We start from the raw sequence: 25,177 nt of genomic DNA, 5'->3' as shown, positions 1-25,177 counted from the left end.
CAGGGTACTGGTGCAATGTCCAGAAAAGTTCAGAGGTGTTATAAGGTGATGAGTAGAAGAGAGAGAGAGAGCATAACAGCTGGAGGGATATGGGAAGACAAATCTTGGTTGGAGTAAGGAAGAGAGTGTTTCTTGATAAATCCCTTCTTGGAGGCTTTGGTGGGTCCAGGTTTTCATAGTGGTAGATAGAATCGCACCCATGCCACTCTGCATGGTGAAGCTTTATAATGTAAATGGGGCACTCCAGAAATGGGACATATGTTGCTGCCAAGGTTCTGAGATGTTGGGGTGGGAAGGCTGTACTTGTATGTTCTCATCAATACAAGACTCAGAGCTGAGGACAGTCTTGGAAAAAAATGAAGTGGGTTATGTCTTGGTTATTGTGTTCATAAAGATCAAGATTACATCATGGCCCCAGAGAGAGAGGAAGTAAAAGAAGAGAAACCATGAGTCCATTCCCAAAGGAAAGCAGGCACAGATGCAGCAGCCCTGCTGGTCTCCGGATTATCTTTTCCGGGCTCACACACTCCCAGACCTGTACAAGGCTGTGACCATAGTTTTGGACACACCCATGTTGAGAACTGGTTGTCAGCACAGCTAGTCTGGCATCTCAGTATGCAAATTATTATTTGCAAATATTTATTGTTTTTAAAAAATTAATTATGAAAGTAATACATGTTTAGTGTAAAAAAATCTGGGAAATATAGAGAATTATATGAAAAATAAATCAAAATCCTTGATAATCCTAATGCCTAGTGACAAATATCATTAACGTCTTGGGGTATACTATTTCAGAAATTTTTCTTTGCATATCATTTTTGTATAGTATAATTGGGGCCATACTACACATAATTTTGTGGTATTTGGCATTTTTCTCTATGTGAAGTTAATAGGGCGGTTTGGGGTATTGCTAGAAAACAAAGTGAAGTATATGGGGTGTGTGGCTCTTACTAAGTATTCTTTGGCAAAAATTGAAAACTTACAAATTATCTTCCAAGCAAAGTATCAGGATTTTAAAAAAGATTTTGCAATCCTGAGGTCAGAATAATTGCTACACTTCAAACAGCTTTAATTTGCTAAGAATAAATATATTTTTAAAAGCTTTGCTTTCCCTTGGAAAATTCAGGACTCCTGCACTTATGTGTCTCCTGACACACAAACTCTTACAGCAGTGCAAGGTTTATAAAGATTTTTACCTTTGGAATTGGGATCAAGAGGCAAGTCTACAAAATGGCAAAAGCCTTCCACACAATTGTGGTCACAGATTATGGCAAATATTGATTACTCTTAAAGGACACACATTTACACAGAAACTCAGAGGAGAGGTGGGAAAGAGACCCTGAGCACACATTTGAGTGACAGTGGATGGCCACCAAGCCCCTGTAGCATGCAAGTTAGGGGCCAGAGCTGAATTGCATGGAGGAGAGACCCATCAGTAGCACTTGTTCTTTCTTTCCCTCAGTAGCACCCAACTTCTGTAAGTGGATAGTAACAACTATTTAAAGATCAGTTTGAAAAGACACAGATTACTAGGCTGCCAAGGGTTCCCAGGAGTCTGGCCCATCCCTGTGTTAGTCACCTTCTCTTCCATCATTTTACTGAAATGACAGAGGAGCAGTATTGCATGGGGAAAGAGAACCGTCTGCTGTCACTGTCCATGAATGCTCAGCCTCCTGGTGCAGAAATAGAGGAGGATGCCAACTTCCATCACTCAGGGAATCAGCAACTGTCAGGCGGAGTCATAAGATCTGAACCAGTCATAAGATCGGATAAGACAAAGGTGGTGGAGAAATGGACCAAAACCAGCTAGAACCCAAATGGCCATGAAAAAAAAAACAACCTCAGGTTACTCTCATTGCTCATTATACCCTGCTTATAAGGTATTAGCATAGTAAAAGGAACTCCCACCGTGACACCTTATAACTGTATACCTGGAAGTTGATCTACATGATTTAAAAAGAGGAGGAACCTTCAGTTCTGGGAACTCTCCACCTCTTTCCCAGAAATCTTATGAATATTCCTCCTCTGTTGAACATAAAATTAAATAGGTGCTATAAAACGACACCCCAAAACTCACAAAGTTCTTTTCTCTTGCTCTAAGAGATAGCAAGGGGTTAACGCCACAGGATGCACCAAAAACTCCTAAAGTTTGAGAAAAAGAGGCCACTCTCTCTTGGAGAACCAGGAGAGGTGCCTCATCTGTGGTCACACAGTAAGCTACAGACACTGACACTCTAAGTCTGAGGCTCTTCCTTCTCACATCTGGGCCTTTTTTTCTTTTTTTTTTTTTTGCAGAGACAGAGTCTCACTTTATGGCCCTCGGCAGAGTGCCGTGGCTTCACGCAGCTCACAGCAACCTCCAACTCCTGGGCTTAAGCGACTCTCTTGCCTCAGCCTCCCGAGCAGCTGGGACCACAGGCGCCCACCACAACGCCCGGCTATTTTTTGGCTGCAGTTTGGCAGGGCCGGGTTTGAACCTGCCACCCTCGGCATATGGGGCCGGCGCCCTACCGACTGAGCCACAGGCGCCGCCAGGGCCTTTTTTTCTTGATCATGGGTTCTCATCTCAACCCCCCTACTAGCATGTTCTTGACCTTGGGTGAGTAGTTAAATCTCTCTGAGCTGAGGTTTCCTGTTTATAAAATAAGGGGGATCTGTTGAAACTGGCATCTCTGAAATAGGCACACCTCCATCTCCCGAATATTTGAGGGATCTCTGGAGACTCATGGTTCGGTGGCAATGTAGAGGCATGTGCCAAAGCCTTTGGAGTCAGACTGCCGACTTCAGATTATTTCCATTGCTGACCATCTGGGTGAGTGACCTTGGGCACTTTGTCTCTCTAAGCTTGTCAGCAAAACAGGGACACAGATAATGTTTCCCTCAGTGGGCTGCTGCACTGCAGAAGAGAGATAACACGGGAGGCACTGGGGGCAGTACCAGGTGCAGAGCAAGTACTCAGCAATGAGAAGCTGCTGTCATTTGGATGAAGCTCCCTCGTCATTCTCATGTGCATCCCAATCAGGAACCATGCATGAGACTCTATGCTCCCTTATGTTTCTCCACTCTGAGTTATACAAGGTGACATTTCATCATCTTCACTGGATAACAAATCCCTAGAGATGTATTCAGATTGCTTTAAGTACCTTTGATCACGTAGGTGATACTCTGTGACAAAGCAAACAACTGGCTTTTCTTTGGGAAATTCATACTTTCCCTCTGTCCTCCATCCCCTTTGCCACCATTGGTGCATTCTGATAATCTCTGTAAGGTGCCCACAGCAGCCCTGGGGCTCAGAGGTTTTCTAAGATGATGTATGGTTTCCAGATAATCGGACAGGTTTTGACAAACAACACCTGGAATTTCTACATTCGAAAGAGTGTTGTCTCTCTTTCCTTGGGGAAGCTGAGCCCCTCTTGGAGCTCCTAGATCTGCTTTCATTACTAATACTCCGTTTGGGAAAATATCTTCACAGAGGGCAAAGTTTGATCCTTGGAGAGTATACAAAAGTGAACCACAGCCATGCTTGGTAAATAGGACTGAAGATCAAGTTGAGAAATAGAATTTTGCATCAAAAAATAAAGTGTGCTGAGAAGATGCAAGGAATAATTTCTATTCTTCTAAATTTGCTGAGGTTAGACTTGTGCCCTAGGATATGATCCATTTGGGAGGGTGATCCATGGGCTGATGAGAAGAATGTGTGTTCAGTTTTATTAGGATGAAATGTTCTGTACATGTCTGTTAGTCTGTTGTAGGGACAAGTTTAAGTCCAATATTTCTTTGTTCAGTTTTTTTTTTTTTTTGAGGATCTATCCAGAACTGCCAAAGGGGTGTTAAAATCTCCAACTATTATAGTGCAGGAAGATATAAAATTGTTCATGTCTGTTAGAGTTTCCTTTATAAATTGAGGAGCATTCTGGTAGGGTGCATAAATGTTAACAACTGAAATCTCTTTATGTTGAGTGTTTCCCTTGACAAATATGAAGTGACCATCCTTATCTTTCCTTACTTTTGTTGGTTTAAAGCCTATTGTATCTGTGAAAAAAATTGTGATACATTTCTAAACTATTAAGAATAGAGTATGAATAAGTAACCACAACAAATTAGTAAGTGAGGAGATAGTTATGTTAATTAGTTAGATGTAAGCATTCCACATTGTATATCAAATCAGCACATTGTACCTCCTAAATGCATCAACATACACAATTATGATTTAATAAGAAATTTAAAAAAATAAAAAAAATAAAGTGTGCCTATAAAGCTGTGAAATTGATTTCTCTTGTGGCCTGCAAATTCAATTTTAGTGAATGTGTTACAAAATTGGTTTCTTTTGTTTACAGTAATACCTCATGGGTTACCATGCAACACCAGGGTAGTCTAGCATGTTTTTCATTACTATCTTAGCAACACATTCATTTTTTTATTTACTTTGTATAAGATGGATAATTTCTCAGTCCATACCTCAGTGTCTTCTTTTTAGCATCGTATTCTTCCTGCAAATGAATTTCAGATTGAAAGCAGATCTTTTCTTTGCATAGTACACTGAATACTGGAGTAGGAAAAAGTGCAGCCAGAATAAATAAATACAGTTTGTGTGAAGATTTCCAAGATATATTCTTGGCTAGCAGTGAGTTCAGCCTGGTTGACTGGGGAGCCAACCAAATGCTAATGTTAAGATGTGTGGTAGGCCTAAATAATAACCAAAAATTTTGCAATTAAATTTTAAATAACTTTTATGGATTCTTTTCTTATTATATGGGACATATGATTATACAAAACTTAGAAGACCATAGCTAGATGGAAAGAAGACAATAAAAATTAACAGTGATCTCATACAGAGAGGACCACTGATAAAATTGTCATGTATGTCTTTGAATCTCTTTCTGTATATAAATGTGTTTAAAAATAAAAAATAGCATGGATGTTCTGTGTTGTCATTGATCTTTTATACATGATGTCCTATCTTTAGCATTTTCCCACATTTAATTATTCTTCTACAATATTATTTAGGAGTGAAATATTATTTCTATAATAACCTATTGTTAAACATTTATATTGTTACCATTTAGATGTTTTTCTTTTTGTCTCCTTCCTCCCTCCCTTCATTCTTTGTATTTTTCTTTTGGTATCATAAGCAATACTGTTATGACCATCCTTAAAGCCAAGCCTTTGTAAACATTGTCAATCCTTTCCTTTCGATGAAGTTGAAATTAAAATTCTGGGTCAAAAATGTACAAAAGCAATGAATTCATTTAAAAAAATGCCTTCCAAAAGATTAAATGGTCTCTCACTGATAATGAATGAAACATTAATGCCAAAGTACTAGGCCTTGTATTATTAATCTTCACCAGTTAGAGAGAATAAAAATGATAATTGATTGTTTCAGTTTGCATTTCTTTGGTTACCCTGAGCATTTCCATATGCTTATTGATCATTATTTTCTTATAAATTTCCCTTTCTTATCTTTTACCCATGAATGTGTTCACCTACCTTTTAAAACTGATTTTAGGAGCTGTGTTTATACTAAGTTTATTGATCCCATATTTGTCATATGTCTTGTAATTAATTCTTCCAGTCTTTTGTTTCCTCTTTGCTTTTGGGAGGTGTGGGGGTAGCAGAAGAATTTGAAAATATGTATTCAAACTATCAAAATTTTCCTTCATCATATGACTCTTCATGTTTAAAAAGTCCTTCCCAATGGAAGATTATATAAATATTTTTGTTTCCTTCTAGAAGTTTTATAGCTTCATGCTCACATCAAATTTTTTGGATCATCTCGAATTTATTTAGATGTAAGGTGTGAGGTAAAAATCAAACTTTATTGTTTCCAAGTTGTTAGCCAATTGTCTCAACATCATTTTTTTTTCCAAATTCAACATCATTTTTTGAATAAGCCGTGCTTTCCTCACTTATTTGAAAAGTTACTTTATGTTATATAAATTTGTATAAGTGGTTGGCTCTGTTTACAGCCTGCTGTGGTGCTGGTCATACATTATTTCAATTACTGCAGCTGTTTTTACATCTCAAAGTTGGCTGGGGCAGGTTTCCACATTTTTCTTGGCTATTCTTGTATGTTTATTTTTCCATATAACCTTTAGAATTATTTTTTTAACTTATTAAAAAGTCTCATTGGAATTTTCACTGAGATTGTATTAAAAATATTATAAATATCAATTTGAAGACAATCGATATCTTTATAATACCCAGTTACTACTCCATTAAATTACAGTGATATTTAATAATAGCAATAATCATAAAGTAGTATCAGCAATCCACACTGACTGGCTCCTTACTATACACTAGGCGCTTTTCTAAAACCTACTTGTGGTATTTAAACCTCATAACAGTCCCCATATAAGTGTTATTATTGCCATACTCTTTTTACAGGCAGAGAACAGAGGCATGGAGATACTGCCATGTTCACACAGCTGGATACAAGAGAGCCAGGGTTCCTTTCCGTGGTAGGCTGGCTACAAAGCCTGCATTGTGTCATGAGTCTATGTCTTTCCATCTCTTCACACTTTCTTTACATCCTTCACAAAGCTTCATAACTTTCTTCATATGTCTTTACAAATTTGATAAAATGAGTTCTTACTAGATTTTATTTGTTGTTGCTATGTTTTTCCTGTGATGTTTTCTAATTGATCACTGCTAGACTCTGGCAAAGCTATTGATTTTTATAAGCAAGATATTTCTAAATCATCCATTTTAATAACCCTCTTAGAATAGTTCCCTTGATTCTCTTGTTTTCCAGGAAGATGTAACCATTTATTTTAGAATAATGATGCTTGGCCCCCCTTCCTGAATTTACAGCTCTCATCAGTTTTCCTGTGTTATTTTAATGCTTATGGCATTGTCCGACATGGCAGTTAATAAAAATTAAATAAAATCACAAATTCAGTTCCTCAGTCTAACTAGCCATATTTAAAGTGTCCAACAGCCACGCGTGGTTTGTGGCTACCATATTAGAAAATGTCCATTGTCACAGAAAGTTATATTAGATGGTGCTATTGGAACTCTCAGATCAATGTTAAATAATAGTGGTGAAATGGGTTGGCCTGCTTTTATTTTCTTAACTTTAAAGTGAATTTCTCTAATAATGATTTATTATTAGGAGGATACTGAGTTTTGAATTCAGCTTATCTAGATGTACTTTTATTATGTTTAAGAAGTCTTGTCCTATTCCTAGTTTTCTAGAAGTTTTTTAAAAATCATTAGGCATGGGCAATGAATTTTAATACATTTTGGCATCAGTATATTTTGCCATATAAGAGACAAATTCCCTCTCTTTCTTCAAAATTGTCTTAGCTATCTTGGTCCTTTTTAAATACATTGCTGGATTTTGTGTACCAATATTTTATTTAGATGTTTGTAATCAGTGAGCTTGATCTCAGATATTCTCTACTTTTAGTGCCCTTGCTCAGTTTTCTTAAAGAAAAAAAAAATTAAATTGTTACCATAAAAAGATTTAAAAAGCTTTTTCTTCTTTCCTCTCAATAGTATGTATCAAATATAGGTTATTGGTCCCTTAAAATATGGTAGTGCTCGGGTGAAAAAAAACAGGGTCTGGTGCTTTGGTTATGGGTGAGATTTCCTCTTCTCTCCATTCTAGTTCATGCATTTCATCCTCATCTGTATCTGACCACATTTTTTCAATTCATCCACGAAGTTGTATTTCAATGAATAAATAAAATTTTCGATCTATAATTCATACTCAGGTCTTCTGCAAATCTGCCTTTTGAGTGTTATTCTCCTATGATCCTTCTGAACTCATTGCACATTTTAATTGGGTTTATTCTACATTCTCTTTCAAATTTGTTCTCTGATCCTCTCGTTTGTTCTCCTGTTTCTTTCCCTCATCTTTATAAGGTTTGTAATTTGTGCTGTGAGCCCATCTTCAGAGGGGCCTGTTTGCTGCAGGAGTTCTATGGGTGTGGCTGTGCACGAGGCTCCTACAGGGTAGATGCACACAGCCTCTGTAGGGCCACAGGGATCGGGATGGTCATGGACACATTTTGGGACTGGTTTCTTGACTCAATGCTACTGTATCGTGTGAATGGTATGACATCACTGCACCTGTAGAGTCTGTTCCTTGGCTTGCTTACTCCCCCCACTTCATGTGTGGTGCAGTCCTCTGCATCCGGACTTCTCCAGGGGGCTCTGCTCTTGCACAGGCCCGAGATCTGGTGTCCTACATCTGCATTAGCATCTGATCAAAGCCTCCAGGCCAGGAGCTCCCATGGCTTTGCTTCCTGCTCAGGTTTTCATTTCCTTATTCTTTCCTGTACTTGGGGACTTCCCCTTCTTTCTTTTAAGACCACATCTTTTAAACCCTATTTTATCCAGACTTTCTGAATCTATTGTAGTGGCCACACTCCAGAAATTGTCTCAGATATTTCTAAGTAGTTGATTGTTTGACTTTATTTTTAAGCAAAGGCAAGAAAAGTGTGAGTGAAGAAGGTATTAACCTATGGTTTAAATTTTTGGTTATTTTGATCATCTAAGAATGTATCTCAACAATTTCTCCTTTTTCGCCTTACTATGTTGGCATTTTTTTGGTCTTAGCATGATAAATTTGCAAGGTTGTTATTAGAAATTTAAGAAGGCATAACAGATATAATCTATACCTTTAATTGTTTTATTAATGAGTTTATTCAGAAACTTGCAAAATCACATTAATATCTCCTACTATAATTTTTCTATGTGTTCTTTCAACTGCCTTTACTTCATATAATTTGCTACTATTTTTGTTGAAGACCCTGAAGCCTATGTCACGTTTAAAGTGAATGGAGCCATAAACATTATAGCTTCACTATGAGGTTTTAATTAATCTTTTTCTGATTAAAAATAGCATTTGTAGAGGCCAGGCTCAGTGGTTCATGCCTATAATCCTAGGACTCAGAGAGGCCAAGGGGAGTGGATTGCCTGAGCTCAGGAGTTCTAGACTGCCAGACTGAGCAAAAGTGAGATCCCGTCTCTACTAAAAATAGCAAAATGAGCTGGATCATTGTTGTGGGTGCCTGTTGTCCCAGCTACTCGGGAGGCTGAGGCAAGAAGATCTCTTGAGCCCAAAAGTTTGAGGTTGCTGTGAGCTATGACACCACTGCACTCTACTCTACTCAGGGCACAGAATGAGCCCTTGTCTCAAAAAAACAAAACAAAACAAAAAGTAAAAAAAAAAAAAATAGCACTTATATTCTCTTTTTGTTACAAACTGAAATAGTGCATTTAGGAAAAAAATTTGAAAAAGAAATAAATAACAATGAAAACATTTTAAAACATGGAGTATGGAGACAAAGAAACAAAATGGGAAATGTAAAGAAATCTAAATGTATGTTATTTACAGGGAGGAATCAAGAGAGATTGTGATGTTTGTAAGGTTGATTAAAAAATGTCAGTGTGGGGGCGGAGACAGGATGGTTGACTGAAGCCAGCTTTCCACACACAGGCTCCTGTCCAGAAGGAGAGTTAAAGGACAGAAATTTAGCAAGTAACCTGGTAGATTAGAGCTGCACCAACAGAGAAGGTTGAAGAATGCACATCAACCTCGCTGAGGCGATCTGCGACCCCAAGGATACAAACAAAAGGTAAAAAATCCATCACCAAGCAGATGGGAGTTCCCTCCATCATAAGAACGGCTCGGAGTGCCCACAAACAAACGAGCAGAGTTCAAAGGCCCACCCACTACACTCAACGTGAGAGAACCTCTAAAAATTGGACCTACCTCCCCTACTAGGGTGCCACGGCATTCTCCTGCCAAGCATAAAACTGTATAAAATGGTATATATTCTCTACCTGCAAATCTGAGCTCCCAGCACTCCCTTCCACTCTTACTCTGAGGTCTGGAGGCCTGTCCACCAGCAGTCCAGATTCTTGGGTGATTTCTCAAGGGGTGTCGACAGGGCCTAAACTACAGCTGGTCAGTGCTGACTCTACGGAATGGGAGTGAGGAGAGGACGGCCGGCTGAGAAGGAACAACACCAGAGCAGAGCACCAACAGGCTTTTAGGAACAATAGGGCTTACTCCTGGATATTCTGAAGCCACACCCCCTGTCTCCCTGGGCAACCAGAGGAGGCCAGGCATCTACTCAGGTGGTAACCACCACGGGATAGATCTGGGACAGAAATGCAGGCCCCGTGAGTAAAAAGTTTGCCTAAGGCGGTATTGGCCTGTGTGGAGCTCGGGGACTAGAAAGGCACGTGCAGAGCCGGAAAGTTCCCAGTGTGGGGCTGACCCAGAGGACTGCTTTACTGAGCCTAAGACGCACCCGGCCCTCAGGGGATCGTCAGCCTATAGACAAAGGAAGGCAGGAGGCTAGAACTGACAGCTAATCTAATGCAAACCTGCACGAGCAAAGACAGGGCCAGAGGCGCAGGCTCTGGGAACTCAAAACAGCTTCTCTTCTGCAGGGGAATTTAGCAGGGACAGAAACAAATTCCAACAAAGTTGTTCTGTTCTCTTCTGTCAGTAACATCAATCAGGGTCGGGGTTGGAACTGAGTGAACAACCCCCAGCATCCATCAAGCACCCAAAGTTGTCAGACCTCACCTCCCCCTGCTGCATAGAGGCAGAGCACAGTGGCCTGGCTGAGCACAAATAGATTTCCTTGTGATTCAGGCGGGTGCAAACCCCTGGAATATCTGTTCACTAGAGGCAACAGGGTCATAGCCCTGTGGGGCTATCAGTGACTGGATGTGACAGAGGTGCAAGGTGGGGAAGGAGGCATCAACCTTCCCAGACTAATCTATTTGCTGTGTGCGTCCTCCTGACTTCACGGAGCACTGGAGCAAGTTATAACTGAGTTGTCACCAGACCCCTGCGATCCAGTTGCCAGAGACCTTTAAAACTCTCCCACCTGAGACAGGAGATGACTGAGACAATTGATTTGGACCTTTTCAACTGAGACAATCGCCCGAGGACTATTCAAGTGGTGCCCTAGGTGTGTGGTTGTAGAAAGGTTTGATTTTCCTTTATCAATTGTTGCCGGTGGGGGGTGGGGTGACTTAATTGCTGGTATTTCTCCACAGCTGAGACTTCAACCCAGAGTAACTGTTTCACTAGGATAAAACAGAGACCACCTGAAAACGAGACAGAACCACTTACCCAACCACACCAAACAGGTCCCCAGTTTCTCAGGCCATAGCACTGTACGGGTCCTTGACAAAGCTCCAGGGGAAAAATCAAATGGTGTAAAACAATCATGGGGCAGAATCAGTGGAAAAAAATCTGGTAACATGAATAAAAAGAATAGATCAAACTCCCCAAGGAAACATATGGCAAATGTAACTGAAGATCTCATTCATAAACAGCTGGCTGAGATGTCAGAATTCAGAATTTGGATTGCAAAGAAGATTAATAAAATGGAGGAAAATTTGGAATTAGAAATTCGAGCAGCAATTCAAAAGTCGGAATTAGAAATTCGAGGAGAAATTCAACAGTTGTCTCAAGAATTTAACGAATTTAAAGACAAAACAACCAAAGATTTTGACGTACTGAACCAAGAATTTGCAGCCCTCAAAGATCAGAAAAATACAGTAGAATCCCCCAGTAACACAGTGGACAAAGCAGAAGAAAGGATTTCTAACATTGAAGAAAAAGCCTTTGAACGCTCCCAAAATCTCAAAGAGGAATAGAAATGGAGAGCAAAAACCAATCATTCTCTCAGAGAGCTCTGGGATAATTCAAAGAAGGCTAATATCCGCCTCATTGGAATCCCTGAAAGTGATGAAGTGGCCTCCTAAGGCACAGAGGCCCTTCTCCATGGAATTATTGAAGAGAATTTACCAGACATGCCAAGAGATTCTGAAATTCAGATAGCAAACAGTTTCAGAACCCCAGCACGACTCAATCCCAATAAGACATCCCCCAGGCATATCATAATTAACTTCACTAAAGTTAATATGAATGAGAAAATTCTGAAAGCAGCAAGATGTAAGAAATCCATTACCTACATAGGGAAGAATATTAGAATGGCTGCAGATCTCTCTGCTGAAACTTTTGAAGCCAGAAGAGGGTGGTCATCGACTTTTCATCTCCTAAAGCAAAATAACTTTCAACCCCGGATCCTGTATCCAGCTAAACTGATTTTCATTTATGATGGAGAAATTAAATACTTTAATGACATTCATATGTTGAAGAAATTTGCCATAACCAAACCAGCTCTTCAAGATATTCTTAGACCTATCATCCATAATGACCAGCCCAATGCTCCACCACAAAAGTAAACTCCCTCAGAAACTTTTGATCAAACTCCAACTTCCACAGTGGTGAAAGAATTAAAAATGTCCACTGGACTTTCAAAAAACTCGATACCCAAAACTTTACGAGACTTATCAATATTCTCCATTAATGTGAACGGCTTAAACTATCCTCTAAAGAGGCACAGGTTAGCTGACTGGATACAAAAACTCAGGCCAGATATTTGCTGCATACAGGAGTCACATCTTACCTTAAAAAACAAATATAGACTCAGGGTAAAAGGATGGTCATCCATATTTCAGGCAAATGGTAATCAGAAAAAAGCAGATGTTGCAATTCTATTTGCAGACACAATTGGCTTTAAACCAACAAAAGTAAGGAAGGATAAGAATGGTCACTTCATATTTGTTAAGGGTAATACTCAATATGATGAGATTTCAATTATGAATATTTATGGACCCAACCAGAATGCACCTCAATTTATAAGAGAAACTCTAACAGACATGAGCAACTTGATTTCCTGCAGCTCCATAATAGTCGGAGATTTCTACACTCCTTTGGCAGTGTTGGATAGATCCTCCAATAAGAAGCTGAGCAAAGAAATTTTAGATTTAAACCTAACCATCCAACATTTGGATTTAGCAGACATCTACAGAACATTTCATCCCAACAAAACTGAATACACATACTTCTCATCAGCCCACGGAACATACTCCAAAATCGATCACATCTTAGGTCACAAGTCTAACCTCAGTAAATTTAAAGGAATAGAAATTATTCCTTGATCTCCTCAGACCACCATGGAAAAAAAGTTGAACTCAGTAACAACAGGAATCTGCATACTCATACAAAAACATCGAAGTTAAATAACCTTATGCTGAATGATAGCTGGGTCAGAGAGGAGATTAAGAAGGAAATTGCCAAATTTTTGGAACAAAACGATAATGAAGACACCAATTATCAGAACCTCTGGGATACCGCAAAGGAAGTCCTAAGAGGGAACTATATAACACTTCAAGCTTTCCTCAAGAGAACGGAAAGAGAGGAAGTTAACAACTTAATGGGACATCTCAAGCAACTGGAAAAGGAAGAACATTCCAACCCCAAACCCAGTAGAAAAAAAGAAATAACCAAAATTACAGCACAATTAAATGAAATTGAAAACAAAAGAATTATACAACAGATCAATAAATAAAAAAGTTGGTTTTTTGAAAAGGAAAATAAAATAGATAAACCTTTGGCTAAACTAACCAGGAAAAAAAGAATAAAATCTCTAATCTCATCAATCAGAAATGAGAAAGATGAAATAACAACAGACTTCAGAAATTCAAAAAATCCTTAATGAATATGACAAGGAAATTTATTCTCAGAAATATGAAAATCTGAAGGAAATTGACCAATACTTGGAAGCACGTCACCTTCCAAGACTTAGCCAGAATCAAGTGGAAATGTTGAACAGGCCCATATCAAGTTCTGAAATAGCATCAACCATACAAAACCTATCTAAAAAGAAAAGCCTGGGACCAGATGGCTTCACGTCAGAATTCTACCAAACCTTAAAAGAGGAATTAGTACCTATATTACTCAACCTGTTCCAAAAGGTACAAAAAGAAGGAAGACTATCCAACACGTTCTATGAACAAATATCACCCTGATCCCCAAATCAGGAAAAGATGCAACAAGAAAAGAAAATTATAGACCAATATCGCTAATGAATATAGATGCAAAAATATTCAACAAGATCCTGACAAACGGAATCCAGCAACACATCAAACAAATTATACCTCATGACCTCAGTTTTATCCCAGGGTCTCAAGGCTGGTTCAATATCCGTAAATCTATAAGTATAATTCAGCACATAAATTAAAAACAAAGACCATATTATTCTCTCAATTGATGCAGAAAAAGCTTTTGATAATATACAGCATCCCTTCATGTTCAGAACACTTAAGAAAATTGGTATAGAAGGGACATATCTTAAACTGATAGAGGCCATCTACAGCAAACCCACAGCTAATATCATATTGAATGGAGTTAAATTGAAATCATTTCCACTCAGATCAGGAACCAGACAAGGCTGCCCATTGTATCCACTGCTCTTTAACATTGTAATGGAGTTTTATCCACCACAATTAGGAAAGAAAAGGTGATCAAGGGTATCCATTTAGGGTCAGAAGAGATCAAACTTTCGCTCTTCGCAGATGATATGATTGTAGAGCTGGAAAACACCAGCTCTACTACAAAACTCTTAGAAGTGATCAAGGAATACAGCAGCATGTCAGGCTACAAAATTAACATTCATAAATCAGTAGCCTTTACATATACCAACAAAAGTCAAGCTGAAAAACAGTTAAGGACTCTATCCCATTCACAGTAGTGCTAAAGAAGAAGAAATATTTGGGAGTTTATCTAACAAAGGACGTGAAAGATCTCTATAAAGAGAACTATGAAACTCTAAGAAAAGAAATAGCTGAAAATGTTAACAAATGAAAAAACATACCATGCTCATGGCTGGGAAGAATCAACATTGTTAAAATGTCGATACTACCCAAAGCAATATACAATTTTAAAGCAATCCCTATGAAAGCTTCACTGTCATACTTTTCAGATCTTGAAAAAATAATACTTCGTTTTATATGGAATCAGAAAAAACCTCGAATAGCCAAGACATTACTCAGAAATAAAAACAAAGCAAGAGGACTCATGCTACCAGACCTCAGACTATACTACAAATTGATAGTGATCAAAACAGCATGGTACTGGCACAAAAACAGAGAAGTAGATGTCTGGAACAGAATAGAGAACCAAGAGATGAATCCAGCTACTTACCATTATTTGCTCTTTGACAAGCCAATTAAAAACATTCAGTGAGGAAAAGATTCCCTATTTAACAAATGGTGCTGGGTGAACTGGGTGGCAACCTGTAGAAGACTGAAACGGGACTCACACCTTTCACCATTAAGTAAGATAGACTCTCACTGGATTAAAGATTCAAACTTTAGACATGAAACTATAAAAATACTAGAAGAGAAGAAATCGGTCTGGGTGAGTATTTTATGAGGAGGACCCCCCCCACACACACCGCCAGGGCAATTAAAGCAGCTTCAAAAATACACTACTGGGACCAAGAACACAGTAAGTAAAGCAAGCAAACAGCCCTCAGAATGTGAGAAGATATTTGCAGTTTATGTCTCTGACAAAGGTTTAATAACCAGAATCCACAGAGAATTCAAATGTATAAGCAAGAAAAGAAGAAGTGATCCCATCTCAGGCCTGGCAAGGGACTTGAAGAGAAACTTCTCTGAAGAAGACAGGCGCACAGCCTACAGACATATGAAAAAATGCTCATCAAAACTACTTTGAGATATCATCTAACTCCAGTAAGACTGGCCCATATCACAAAATCCCAAGACCAGAGATTTTGGCGTGGATGTGGAGAAAAGGGAACATTTCTACACTTCTGGTAGGAATGCAAATTAATACATTCCTTTTGGAAAGATGTTTGGAGATCTAAAATAGATCTGCCATTCAATCCTATAATTCCTCTACTAGGCATATACCCAGAAGACCAAAAATCACATCATAACAAATATATTTGTACCAGAATGTTTATTGCAGCCCAATTCATAATTGCTAAGTCATGGAAAAAGCCCAAGTGCCCATTGATCCATGAATGGATTAATAAATTGTGCTATATGTACACCATGGAATATTATACAGCCTTAAAGAAAGATGGAGACTTTACCTCCTTCATGTTTACATGGATGGAGCTGGAACATATTCTTCTTAGTAAAGTATCTCAAGAATGGAAGAAAAAGTATCCAATGTACTCAGCCCTACTATGAAACTAATTTATGGCTTTCACATGAATGGTATAGTGCAGTTATAACCTAAGAATAGGGGAAGGGTAAAAGGAGGGGAGGGAGGGGAAAGGTAGGCGGAGGGAGGGTGATTGGTGGGATTACACCTGCGGTGCATCTTACAAGGGTGCCTGTGAAACTTAGTATATATAGAATGTAAATGTCTTAACAAAATAACTAAGAAAATGCCAGGAAGGCTATGTTAACCAGTGTGATGAAAATGTGTCAAATGATCTATAAAACCAGTGTATGGTGCCCCGTGATCACATTAATGTACACAGCTATGATTTAATAATAAAAAAAAAACCTTACCACAACCACAGCCCAGGTAGGTACAGCTAAGAAAACTGATCTTAGAGAAGTTAAGTGATTTGTTCAAGATCACACAGCTAGTAACTGTCAGAATTAGAACTGGAACCCGGCCTGTCAAGACACCAGATGCCACGCCTTTAGGACTCAGGCAGTATCCTTTTTCCCACCATGCTAAAATGGATACTCATGTCCTATGATAGATGGGTAATTCAGACGTTGTGATTTTTTTTAAGGTTTACTTTATTTTGCTGTAATTTTAGGCAGGTTTGCTCATTTTGCAGAAAAGTGCAGCTGGCCTAGATGCGAAGCAAGAAACCGAAATCTAAGTAAAAGAATCCAGAAGCCCTGCATGTTCCACCAGCCGCACATATTGGAATGGATCGATGGGCACTTGGGCTTTTTCCATGACTTAGCAATTATGAATTGGGCTGCAATAAACATTCTGGTACAGATATCTTTATTATAATGTGATGTTTGGTCTTCTGGGTATATACCTAATAGAGGAATTATAGAATTGAATGGCAGATCTATTTTTAGATCTCTAAGTGTTCTCCAAACATCTTTCCAAAAGGAATGTATTAATTTGCATTCCTACCAGCAGTGTAGAAGTGTTCCCTTTTCTCCACATCCACACCAACATCTATGTTAACCAGTGTGATGAAAATGAGTCGAACTGTTTATAAAACCAGTGTATGGTGCCCCATGATCACATTAATGTACACAGCTATGATTTAGGAAAAAAAAATGTCAGTGTGAAGATGCCGCTTTTTTAACACAGGTTCTTATTCATATTCTCTAATGAATGAAAATGAAAAGGTGAATTAATAATTAAAGGCCTAGTGTTTTCCTCAAACTCTAATTATGTCCCTTAGCCTATTTTTAATAATTATATGTTTGAGTTTTAGAGTATTGTTTGCAGCACATAATATGATAAATTCACTTTCTTCATCTTCTCCAAACTGTTATGATGGCGCTGTGTGGAATCACGGCTAGGTTTGTGGTTTAAGCCAAATCCCTACCCCTCATCAGCCTTTATTGCTTTTTGAATAGGAATGAGGTGGTGAGCCTGAGCAAGTTGGCATTAGGAAAAGAAGAGATGAGTTAGAAGGGGAATGGACTGGTTCCCCCAAATATAAAATTTCATGGAGAAGTTGAAAAATAGGCCTTCAGTGTGCGACCATACAAATCCATAATCAATATGCATTTCATCTTATCTTAACACAGCATCTTGTTTAACCTTTCAAGCAATGGCAGGGTAGGTTATCTCTCTCCCCATCCTATGTCCATCCTATGTCCATTTATCTTTAAACAGGTTGGGGTCTGAAGCTCGGCTGTCTGGGAAGTCTTCCTTGGAAGGTGCTAATGTCTCTTAAGAAATCTGCAGAAGTTTACAATCTTCAACTTGGAATTTTGGTTAAAGAGAGAAGGAAGGTGGACTTAAGTGACATCACAATTAAAAGGGGGAGAAAAAGGAAGTACATGTCCAATTTTTACACTGAGACTATCCAAAGTTATTTTAAAATGTTTTCAAGTAGCATGTGAGAGCATTTCCAAATATTAAGAAAACTGAATACCTGCAATCTTTGGAATTACTCCAATATCAGAAATTCCAGATGTTTGTGGAGAAGCCACTGCATGTGTCTGTTCAAATATTTGACTGGGTTTTAAGATGTCAAGGAAGAAAAAATGAATTTTTCCTCTTTAAAAACAGGACAATATTCTCCAAAGGGCTATCAGGACTATGAAAGAAGTGTGCATGATTAGTTAATAAATGTGAGTCCTGCCCTCCTCTTTGCTCTTCTACCTGTCAGGGCTGTTGTAGTAAAAAGACATGATGCTTTTAGAAAGTATACAGCACGATGGAAAATGCAGGGCATTATGACTGCTGTTTGTCATTGCAGATGTGGAATCAATATCTGTGTGATGGATGCCAGATGCGAATAATAAGCAAGGCTCCCATAATCATCCTCCCATCTCTCCTGGTCAACCACATGAATCACACATGCCTTTGAATGAGGAACTTGACTGCTCCAAATGTTATGATAATTCCTTTTTCTCATGACGTGCACTTAGGTTTACTCCCACATTCCTATATTTTGTATAAGGTATTCACCATGATGAGAGTTTCTTGGCTACTCCAAGGAAGAATCATCTAGGTTAAAAAGAGCTACAGAATCTACATGTGGAAGTCTAAGAGTGTGGCTTTTGGTTTGCTCAGGATTAATAAATGCAGACCATCTCTTTTTCACTCTGACCCTTAAGAGTCCTCAATAATTTATTAAGGAACCTCAAGCTTCACCAGCCCTTACTAACTAGGTAAGAGTGCATCCCTTAGCAGAAGCCGGCAGACAAGGAAATGAACCCCCCCATGGCCTACTGAGGGCTAGCTAGCACAGGGCTGCTGCTCACGGCTGCATAGGCTGTGGGGGACTCACCAGGCTGGGTACCTACGGGGAGGGCCTGCAGTGGTTAGCTATGCTCGAGGCCTGTCCCACAGGGAAGACTCTTCTCTGTCAGTTTGATGTGTGGCCTTGCTAGAAGCCAGAGCTGGGAATTCCCCTCCCTGAATCAGGCTAAAGACACCCCAACACTCTGCAAGGACTTACTGAGCGTGACGGAGTCATTGATCTTGAAGCTGCAGAGGACCCTGTCCACGTTGCGGGCATGTCGGAAGCCGTTTCCTCTCACAACTACTTGAAATGACTCTGAAGAAAAGAATAATGACAAGACCTGTTACTTGACCATTAGCCTTAAGCTTCTTATCTGCCCTGATTCAGAGCATTTGTTAATTATTTTTACTAGGCTTAAAATAAAAAAAATTAGTTCAGGTTAGAACCTTAAAGCAACCAAGTGGATTCCTTTTACCACTTACCAACTCATTCTCACCAGGTGTTCATGGCTAAGGGAGACTCCTCATTTGGGTTCCCACTTCCTTTCCTTTACGCTTACTGGTTCTCCCACCCAAAATGCTTTCCTCCCTCATCTCCATCCATTCAAATCTTACCCATTTTCCAAGTCCAGAAAGTTTTAAACCTGTCAACTTGGCTGCCAGTACGTGCCCCAACGAGAGGGGCTCCCTGCTTCCTCCTCCATCTCAACTTCTTGCCTGTTTAACATAAGGGATTCCACTGATGGGTTTCTTTATAGCTCAGGCTGCCTAAACTTTTTCAAAAGCATTGCTTTTCTGGCATTTGTAGCCTATACTGAACAAGGCAGCAGGTCACCATGCACTGCCTGGTGGTGTTCTTTTGTCATTCCTCCCTTCATCCAGAAAAACACTCCTTGGGTTGGGAGTTGTTTGATGCGGCCACAGCATGCCCATTTCGGCTAGCCACACAGTAGTGGTGCAGGGTCATGGAGGACTAATTTTATTTAGCAATAAATCAAAGTCGTGCTTGCCAGTGATCAGCTATCAGGCATTACCTCCTCCATTTGACACTATCCCTTCAAGGTACTACTTACTTCATTCTGAGTAGAAGAGATAATATATCTTGCAAGCCTGCATAGAAATTTTGCATTGGCATGATGTACGTTCAATGAATACATATGAATAAAATCCTTATTTTTAACAAACAGAAAAAACAATGATTAATTAAATGTTTTCGTATGTCTTAAGTTTGATGGCCCCTGATAGCCAATATTCTACTTTCTTTCCACTTTATCATTCTTTTGTGTATAAAAGTTGGGCTGGGATAATCCTTTAGAGCATACAAAAAAAGAAACAGACTAAAAGTCAGAAGAAAAATGTGGTACTTGTGAACAAGGACCCTAAACTGTAAATTGCTATCCAAATGTAGACTTTCTGTTGAGGCTTCGAAGCATGGAATGAGAAAACTAGCATACGGGGCTCTTTCAAAGTTTAATAAACATCACGAGTGAATGTCACCTTCATTCCCAGGAAATTAATTTTTACAGGTCATGTTTGCCAAGATCATAGTAAACCATGGTGCCAGGCCCTGTACTGAACCACGTACACATCAGAAGTAATTTAAACCTTACAACAGGTGGGGCAGAGACAAGATGGCTGACTGAAGCCGGCTTTCCACAGAGGCTCCCGTCCAGAAGGAGAGTAAAAGGACAGAAATTTAGCAAGTAACCTGGTGGATTAGAGCTGCACCAAGAGAGAAGGTTGAAGAACGCACATCAGCCCCGCTAAGGTGAGCTGTGACACCAAGGATACAAACAAAAGGTACAAAATCCATCACCAAGCGGACGGGAGTCCCCTCCCACATGAGAATGGTTTGGAGTGACCCACAAACAAACGAGCAGACTTCAAAGGTCCTCCCAATACACTCCATGGGAGAGGTGCTCTAAAAACTGGATCTACCTCCCCTACTAGGGTACCACGGCATTGTCCTTCCAGGCATAAAACTATACCTGCAGTTCTGAGCTTCCAGCAGTCCCCTCCACTCTCACTCTGAGGTCTGGAGGCCTGTACCTCAGGAGTCCAGATTCTTGGGAGATTTCTTGAGGGGTATGGACAGGGCCTAGACTGCAGCTGGTCAGTGCTGATTCTGCAGCATGGGAGGGAGGGGAGTGAGGAGAGGACGGTCGGCTGAGAGAGAACCACACCACATGACACCAATGGAGTGGTGCCCTGAAGTGGAGAGCAGGAGCCATTTTTGGCAACAATAGGGGTCACTCCTGGATATTCTGAAGCCACACCCCCTGTCTCCCTGGGCAACCAGAGGAGGCCGGGCATCTTCTCAGGTGGCAACCACTGTGGAACAGATCTAGGACAGAAATGCAGGCCCTATGAGTAAAGGGTTTGCCTAAGGCGGTACTGGCCTGGGTGGAGGGCGGGGACTAGAAAACGCACATGTAGAGTCGGGAAATTCCCAGGGCGGGGCTGACCTAGAGGACCGCTATACTGAGCCTAAGATGCACCCAGCCCTCAGGGGATTGTCAGCCTATAGACAAAGGAAGGCAGGAGGCGATAAATGACAGCCAATCCAATACAAACGTGCACAAGCAAAGACAGGGCCTGAGGCGCAGACTCTGGGAACTCAAAATAGCTTCTCTTCTGCAGGGGAATTTAGCAGGGACAGAAACAAATTTCCGCAAAGTTGTTCTGTTCTGTTCTGTCAGTAACATCAATCAGGGACAGGCCTGGAACTGAGTGAACACGCCCCAGACTCCTTCAAGTGCCCAAGGTTGTCAGGACTCACCTCCTGCTGCTGCATAGAGGCAGAGCACAGTGGCCTGGCTGAGCAGAAATAGATTTCCTTGTGATTCAGGCAGGTGCAAACACCTAGAGTATCTGTTCACTAGAGGCAACTGGGTCACAGCCCTGGGGGGCTATCAGTGACTGGGCGTGACAGAGGTGCAAGGTGCAGAAGGCGCCATCAACCTTCCCAGACTAATCTATTTGCTGTGTATGTCCTCCTGACTTCACGGAGCACCGGAGCAAGTCATAACTGAGTTGTCACCAGACCCCTGCGATCCAGTTGCCAGAGACCTTTTAAACTCTCCCACCTGAGACAGGTGCTGACTGAGACAATTGATTTGGACCTTTTCAACTGAGCCAATTGCCCGAGGACTATTCAAGTGGTGCCCTGGGTGTGTGGTTGTAAGAAGGTTTGATTTTCCTTTTCCAATTGTTGCCTGTGGGGGGTGGGGTGACTTAATTGCTGGTATTTCTCCACAGCTGAGACTTCAACCCAGAGTAACTGTTTCACTAGGGTCAAACAGAGACCAGCTGAAAACGAGACAGAACCACTTACCCAGCCACACCAAACAGGTCCCCAGTTTCTCAGGCCATAGCACTGTACGGGTCTGTGACAAAGCTCCAGGGGAAAAATCAAATGGTGGAAACAATCATGGGGTGGAATCAGCGGAAAAACTCTGGTAATATGAATAACCAGAAAAGATCAACCGCCCACCCCCAAGGAAAGATATGGATGATGTAACTGAAGATTCCACTCATAAAAAACTGGCTGAGATGTCAGAAATTGAATTCATAATTTGGATTGCAAACAAGATTAACAAAATGGAGGAAAATTTGGAATTAGAAATTCCAGGAGCAATTCAAAAGTCGGAATTAGAAATTCGAGGAGAAATTCAAAAGTTGTTTGAAGAATGTAATGAATTTAAAGACAAAACAACCAAAGATTTTGACGCACTGAACCAAGAATTTGCAGCCCTCAAAGATCTGGAAAATACAGTAGAATCCCTCAGTAATAGAGTTGAGCAAGCAGAAGAAAGGATTTCTCACATTGAAGACAAAACCTTTGAAAGTTCCCAAACTCTAAAAGAGGAATAGAAATGCAGAGCAAAAACGGATCATTCTCTCAGAGAGCTCTGGGATAATTCAAAGAAGGCTAATATCCGCCTCATTGGAATCCCTAAAAGTGATGAAGTGGCCTGTAAGTCACAGAGGCCCTTCTCCATGAAATTATGAAAGAGAATTTTCCAGACATGCCAAGACATTCTGAAATTCAGATAGCAAACAGTTTCAGAACCCCAGCATAACTCAATCCCAATAAGACATCCCCCAGGCATATCATAATTAACTTCACTAAAGTTAATATGAAGGAGAAAATTCTGAAAGCAGCCAGATGTAAGAAATCCATTACCAACAAAGGGAAGAATATTAGAATGGCTGCAGATCTCTCTGCTGAAACTTTTCAAGCCAAAAGAGGGTGGTCATAGACTTTTCATCTCCTAAAACAAAATAACTTTCAACCCCGGATCCTGTATCCAGCTAAACTAAGTTTCATTTATGATGGAGAATTTAAATTCTTTAATGACATTCAGATGTTGAAGAAATTTGCCGTAACCAAACAAACTCTTGAGGATATTCTCAGACCTATCCTCCATAATGACCAGCCCAATGCTCCACCACAAAAGTAAACTCCCTCAGAAACTTTTGATCAAACTCCAACGCCCACAGTGGTGAAAGGATTAAAAATGTCCACTGGACTTTCAAAAAACTCAATATCCAAAATGTTACCAGACTTATCAGTATTCTCCATTAATGTGAACGGCTTAAACTGTCCTCTAAAGAGGCACAGGTTAGCTGACTGGATACAAAAACTCAGGCCAGATATTTGCTGCATACAAGAGTCACATCTTACCTTAAAAGACAAATATAGATTCAGGGTAAAAGGATGGTCATCCATATTTCAGGCAAATGGTAATCAGAAAAAAGCAGATGTTGCAATTCTATTTGCAGACACAATTGGCTTTAAACCAACAAAAGTAAGGAAGGATAAGAATGGTCACTTCATATTTGTTAAGGGTAATACTCAATATGATGAGATTTCAATTATGAATATTTATGGACCCAACCAGAATGCACCTCAATTTATAAGAGAAACTCTAACAGACATGAGCAACTTGATTTCCTGCAGCTCCATAATAGTCGGAGATTTCTACACTCCTTTGGCAGTGTTGGATAGATCCTCCAATAAGAAGCTGAGCAAAGAAATTTTAGATTTAAACCTAACCATCCAACATTTGGATTTAGCAGACATCTACAGAACATTTCATCCCAACAAAACTGAATACACATACTTCTCATCAGCCCACGGAACATACTCCAAAATCGATCACATCTTAGGTCACAAGTCTAACCTCAGCAAATTTAAAGGAATAGAAATTATTCCTTGCATCTCCTCGAACCACCATGGAATAAAAGTTGAACTCAGTAACAACAGGAATCTGCATACTCATACAAAAACATTGAAGTTAAATAACCTTATGCTGAATGATAGCTAGGTCAGAGATGGGATTCAGAAGGAAACTGCCAAATTTTTGGAACAAAACGATAATGAAGACACCAATTATCAGAACCTCTGGGATACTGCAAAGGCAGTCCTAAGAGGGAAATTTATAGCACTGCAAGCCTTCCTCAAGAGAACGGATAAGAGGAAGTTAACAACTTAATGGGACATCTCAAGCAACTGGAAAAGGAAGAACATTCCAACCCCAAACCCAGTAGAAGAAAAGAAATAACCAAAATTACAGCAGAGTTAAATGAAATTGAAAACAAAAGAATTATACAACAGATCAATAAATAAAAAAGTTGGTTTTTTGAAAAGGAAAATAAAATAGATAAACCTTTGGCTAAACTAACCAGGAAAAAAAGAATAAAATCTCTAATCTCATCAATCAGAAACGACAAAGACGAAATAACAACAGACTCTTCAGAAATTCAAAAAATCCTTAACGAATATGACAAGGAACTTTATTCTCAGAAATATGAAAATCTGAAGGCAATTGACCAATACTTGGAAGCACGTCACCTTCCAAGACTCAGCCAGAATCTAGTGGATATGTTGAACAGGCCCATATCAAGTTCTGAAATACCATCAATCATACAAAATCTCCCTAAAAAGAAAAATTCAAGACCAGATGGCTTCACATCAGAATTCTACCAAACCTTTAATGAGGAACTAGTACCTATATTACTCCTGTTCCAAAAGGTAGAAAAAGAAGGAAGACTACCCAACACGTTCTATGAAGCAAATATCACCCTGATCCCCAAATCAGGAAAAGATGCAACAAGAAAAGAAAATTATAGACCAATATTACCAATGAATATAGATGCAAAAATATTCAACATGATCCTAACACACAGAATCAAGCAACACATCAAACAAATTATACATCATGACCAAGTCGGTTTTATCCCAGGGTCTCAAGGCTGATTCAATATATGCAAATCTATACGTATAATTCAGCCCATAAATTAAAAAACAAAGACCATATGATTCTCTTAATTGATCCAGAAAAAGCTTTTGATAATATCCAGCATCCCTTCATGATCAGAATCCTTAAGAAAATTGGTATAGAAGGGACGTTTCTT

General features: G+C 39.7%; 1 protein-coding gene across 1 annotated transcript in view; it reads right to left on the bottom strand.

The window, feature by feature from the left end:
- ANTXR1 (ANTXR cell adhesion molecule 1) overlaps positions 1-25,177 on the bottom strand; it is a 265,145-nt gene that overhangs the window by 138,025 nt on the left and 101,943 nt on the right. Inside the window, exon 10 of the mRNA XM_053588536.1 lies at positions 18,975-19,073. Coding sequence (XP_053444511.1) covers positions 18,975-19,073 — 99 coding nt within the window. The remainder of the gene's footprint in view (positions 1-18,974; positions 19,074-25,177) is intronic.

The sequence above is a fragment of the Nycticebus coucang genome, chromosome 4, assembly GCF_027406575.1.
Source record: "Nycticebus coucang isolate mNycCou1 chromosome 4, mNycCou1.pri, whole genome shotgun sequence".
Lineage (NCBI taxonomy): Eukaryota > Metazoa > Chordata > Mammalia > Primates > Lorisidae > Nycticebus > Nycticebus coucang.
Note: the sequence above shows the minus strand (reverse complement) of the source record. Positions and strands in the feature narration are given on the sequence as shown.